General features: G+C 41.4%; 1 protein-coding gene across 2 annotated transcripts; it reads left to right on the forward strand.

Moving 5' to 3' along the window:
• The first annotated feature begins 2210 nt into the window (after positions 1 to 2210).
• Positions 2211 to 3894, forward strand: LOC139354508 (uncharacterized). Of its 2 annotated transcripts, none has more exons than XM_070998747.1 (2): positions 2211 to 2334; positions 2827 to 3893. In XM_070998747.1, exons 1-2 carry the CDS (start codon positions 2314 to 2316, stop codon positions 3487 to 3489), a joined length of 684 nt encoding a protein of 227 aa, XP_070854848.1. In that variant the 5' UTR covers positions 2211 to 2313; the 3' UTR covers positions 3490 to 3893. The 2 variants fall into 2 exon arrangements, with proteins under 2 accessions (XP_070854848.1, XP_070854849.1); XM_070998748.1 differs by having other exon boundaries at positions 2246 to 2334; positions 2851 to 3894.
• Positions 3895 to 4518: the final 624 nt, after the last annotated feature.

A 4518-nucleotide genomic window follows, 5' to 3' on the forward strand; every position in this document is an offset into this window, starting at 1 on the left:
GTAAGGTTTGGGCAATTTCGTCTATTTAAGGTAAAGATTACTTCTTTACAGTTTTGCTCATTTACTTGTTTACGCCAGTCTGAGAGCCATTTCTCTGATACATCTAGATGGGCCGCAAGTTGCGCTGGTGCTTGTTGTGGACATTTAGATCAGCCGAAGATCGCGGTGTTGTCGGAAAACGTAGACATAGTCAGTTGTCTGCTCGTAGGAATATCAGAAGTGTAGTGTAGGTATAAAGTTGGCCCGAGAACGCTGCCTTGAGGAACTCCAGCTTCGATGTTATGTTCAGCTTACATGGAAGTATTGCATCTCACAACAAATATCCTTTTGTAAAGATATGACTTCAAGAGTTTATGCGTGTTATTAGGAAGCATTATTGAGAGACGTCCAAAAAAACCGCAGTGCCGTATTCCCTATTTTCAAATGCACTTCGAATTTCTGATGTTATGCGGTTCACCTGTTCGGTAGTTCCATGTTTTTCGCGAAAGCCGAATTTATGTGATGGGATACTATTATGTCTTCTGAAGTATGGTATGATACGGGTTAGAAGGCATTTTTCAAAGAGTTTTGATAGACACGAAAGAAAACTTATCGGTCTGTATGAGGAGGTTAACGTGTGGTCTTTTCCTGGTTTTGGTATCATTGTGATGATTGACTTTTTCCACCTCTTCGGGAAGAAGCCTAGGCTTGTCATCGCGTTGAACAGCTGGCATATGGTACCAGCAGCGCATAGTGGGAGTTCTATAAGCATTTTTTGAGTTATTAGATCGCAGCCTGGAGATTTTCTTGGTTTTAGCTGCTCTTTTATAATTTTTATGACTTCGCATGGTCGCTTTGCAAATGGCGATCGAAGTAATTGCCATTCGCGCCGGGAATGACGCTTTGCCAGAACTAGATGCTCTATTTCTGCATTCGTGTGCTTTCTGTTAAGTGTTATGTTTTGCCTTCGTGGTGTTGCGACTTGAGCCGCTGAAGCCAAAACTGACTCTAGCATGCTTACGGTTCTGTTGATGTCGTCTTCGCCGGTTAGCTGTGATGTAAGTCCAATGTGAAAACTTACGTATTTTTAGAAATTGACATGACGGGGTTGTCATTACTAACTGGTTGTTGGTTTAGGCTAAAGATTTCAGGCGAGTGGCTTGATGATAGATCCGAGAGAGAACTGGCGCTAATCAAATTTCGTGGGATGTTTTTTGTAACTGCGAAGTCAATCAAGTCCGGCAGTTTTCTGGGGTCACTAGGCAAGTAGGTAGGTGAACCAAAGGAAACGCAGTCAAGGTTATTGCTAGGTTTTATAATTTACACACTTTGCACGGTCGTTCGCATAAAAGAAATGAATTCATCCATACTAAGTTGCAACCTGAGTATTATCGATTCCATTTTATTTTCTGTGGTTAAAGAGAGGTTGCGGTTGTTTGTTTCGGTTACGTATATTCGAAAAAGTTTTTACGTTAAAACCTTTATCTTTTAGTGCCTGTTCGACCTCAGCAGTGCTTACGTCTGGTTCGATTCCTTTTATGACAACTTGTTGACCTTTACTACTTTTTAGCTGGTAGGTATAGTAGTTCTTTTTCTTGGCGTCTAGGAGCTCCGTCAATTTTCTAAAGCTTTCTTCGCTTTTGACTTGGACATTTGTTTCATTTATGTCTCATTTAGTCAAGGGGATTACGTGGAAGCTTTCTTTACCAATCAAATCGAATATTATATTAACAAGGTTGTTGGAGTTATTCTCTCGAATGTAAAGCGGAGGCGGCCTCGCTTTCTTTTTGTCCGTATCCAAGACTGCAGAAGGGATTTCGTCGGACGTGTCAGCCAAAAGTTTAAATATATTTGCAGTATTAGAGTTTTGCACAGTTCCTTGGCTTGAGAAGCCCGATTGATTTTTGCGACGTTACCCAATTTCATGTCCTGTGGACTTAGTTTTCTTTTAATGTTTATGTAGCCAGTCTGTATGGTCGAACCTTGCTTTTGTAAACATATGTGAATATATACTAAATAGTATTAAGTGTGAACATAATGGTATGCATTGTATTTTAGTGTGTACTTTCTGTTGTAAACATATGTGAATATATACTAATGTAAACACATGTGAATATACACTAAATAGTATTAAGTGTGAACATAATGTTATATTTAGCATTGTATTTTAGTGTGTACTTTCTATAATGTAACTTTATATTAAGCATCGATAAGATAACAGATATCGATTACATGGTGAACTCGATGGTCGAGATAAATAGGCCACTTGTAATAAAAGAAGAAGAGAGAACACGCGGAACATTAAAAGAGAAGAACTAAAATCATTAAATTAAAATGCATCATTTACAAATTCAGGTGTGGGGTGAGCAGTGGCGGATCTAGGGGGGGCGAAAGGGGCAAGCGCCCCGGGCGCCAAATCTAAGAGGCGCTAAATCGAGTCCGACTAGCAATATATGTTTCGAGAATTCATATTTTCCTATCGAAAATGAAGTAGCAGCATCACTCGACTACAATGATATTATTGCTGAATTTGCGGCAATCAAGGCCAGAAAATTTATATTCTAAAAGTAATATTTTTTTGTCTTGCAAAAACACAAATAATAATGTTTTTTCCGTTGTAACTGACAAAAGAATCGATATGAAATACAATTCTTCAAACATATAAGCTTTTAATAATTAATAACCTATTTACACTTTAAATACTCCTAATGTTATTCGTACAGCAAATAGGGAGGGGGCGGAATTTTTCGCTTTGCCCCGGGCGCCAGCAACCCTAGATCCGCCACTGGGGGTGATTGCACATAGCACTCACATAAAGTACCCATGTTGTATTCTGATATATTGAAGCAATCAAAGGAAGAGTTATTACAGCTATTGAGAGCCAACGAAGTGCATTTTGACGTCGGGGCTACCATACACCAATTGCGCATTGCGGCAAACACTTTGTTCAAAATGAGCGTCAAGCATGAGGCTGGCCCGGATGAAGAACATGGTCAGGCAGCTGCAAACAACATTGTGTTGCAAGATCGGGCTGTTGGCGGCAGCATGGTTTCGCGGCACCAGACAAGCAAAATCGTGTCTCAAGATCAAGCTGCGGGAGGCGACACCGACGTACAAGACAAGATAGCCAATGCAGAACCTCTTGCGCAGCACGTTGCTCAGATTGGACTGGATAAGCGCACGTTTCGAGAGGATCTGGCTGATGTTTGTCAGGGAGTAGCGGGACTTCAAACAACGCTTCGCGACATGGAACGGAACCAAGTTGGTACAAAAATGGCCGCAAATTTTTCACGGGTTGATAACGCAGATATAATGGCGGTAGTAGAGCCCTTTTCGGGAGAGGATGGCATTTCTGTCAAAATATGGATTGAAAAGTTTGAAACTGCATGTGCAGTGTTGGGAGTACCACTCAATCGTTATTGGTTGCGAGGCGTCTTTTTATTGGACCAGCAAAAAGTTCCTTCGCTTATCAAGGTGCTGCTGATTGGGATGCTTTGCGAACTCAGATGATGAATGTTTTTGGACGTAAAAACACAAAACTGGAGATATGTGAGCAGCTCAGACGCAGTATTGCACATCAAGCTGAGTTGGAAGATCGTGATTTAATTAAGCACATTGTTGACGGATTAAACGACACGAGTGGTATTACTGCGTCACTTTATTTTTGCGACAGTCTTGATCAATTGCGTCGTTTATCCGTTTATCACTGCCAAATTCTTAGGTCGTGGTAGTTCGAGCGTTCATGTTATAAAATGCTACAATTGTCGTCAGGCGGGACACATGATAAAGGATTGCAACAAGCCCATACGTCCACCGAATAGTTGCTTTACTTGTGGAGGCGTGGGTCATCAATTCCGTAACTGCCCGACGCGTGTGACTAGAAGACTGCAGCAGACAGTGGCGACACATAATTGCTGACATAATTGGTAAACATTTAGTAAGTTTTAATATAAATGAACTTAGATGCGCAGAATTTATAGTAATTAATGTTCTTTTTGATACCGGTAGCCCAGTTAGCTTAGGTTAGGTTAGGTAGGAGTGGTAGGAGATTAGATATTAATCCCCTCACTTAGGCCACAATGGGCCCCTTGTGATACCACATGGTCTCTGAAAGATCCGTTTCCCTAGCTCATGGGTTATCTGCTTTCGCGAAGTATTCTGTTCTTCTTAAGAAACATAATAGTTTTTGGATGCTTACGTCCTGAATGGCCGCAAAGTTCGGAAGTGTGTAGCTACCTAGGTTTGAAAGCGCCTTGGGTTATGCACTGGGCAAAAGCATAGGAGGTGTTCGATGCTCTCCTCTTCGTCTATCTGTTTGCAGCTGCGGCAGAAGTCGTGGTTACTTAGTCCCAGCCTTAGCGCATGAGTCTTTATAAGACAGTGGCCCGTGAGGGCATTTAGGAGAGTGGAGATGTTCTCCCTGCTACATTGTAGGAGAGTTTTTGTTCTTTTCGTGTTGTAGTTTGGCCATGTGAGTCTAGAATTGTGGCATGTTGAGATTGAGTTCCAACGGTTGTTGGAAAGTGTATACAATCTCTG

This window comes from Drosophila suzukii (genome assembly GCF_043229965.1).
Source record: "Drosophila suzukii chromosome 2 unlocalized genomic scaffold, CBGP_Dsuzu_IsoJpt1.0 scf_2c, whole genome shotgun sequence".
In the NCBI taxonomy this organism is placed as follows: Eukaryota; Metazoa; Arthropoda; class Insecta; order Diptera; family Drosophilidae; genus Drosophila; species Drosophila suzukii.

Coding starts and splice junctions, on each gene's coding strand:
- LOC139354508 (XM_070998747.1), top strand. CDS start 2,314: ATGCATCATTTACAAATTCAG. Junction 2,335..2,826: donor TGCATCATTTACAAATTCAG/GTGTGGGGTGAG, acceptor GATATATTGAAG/CAATCAAAGGAAGAGTTATT.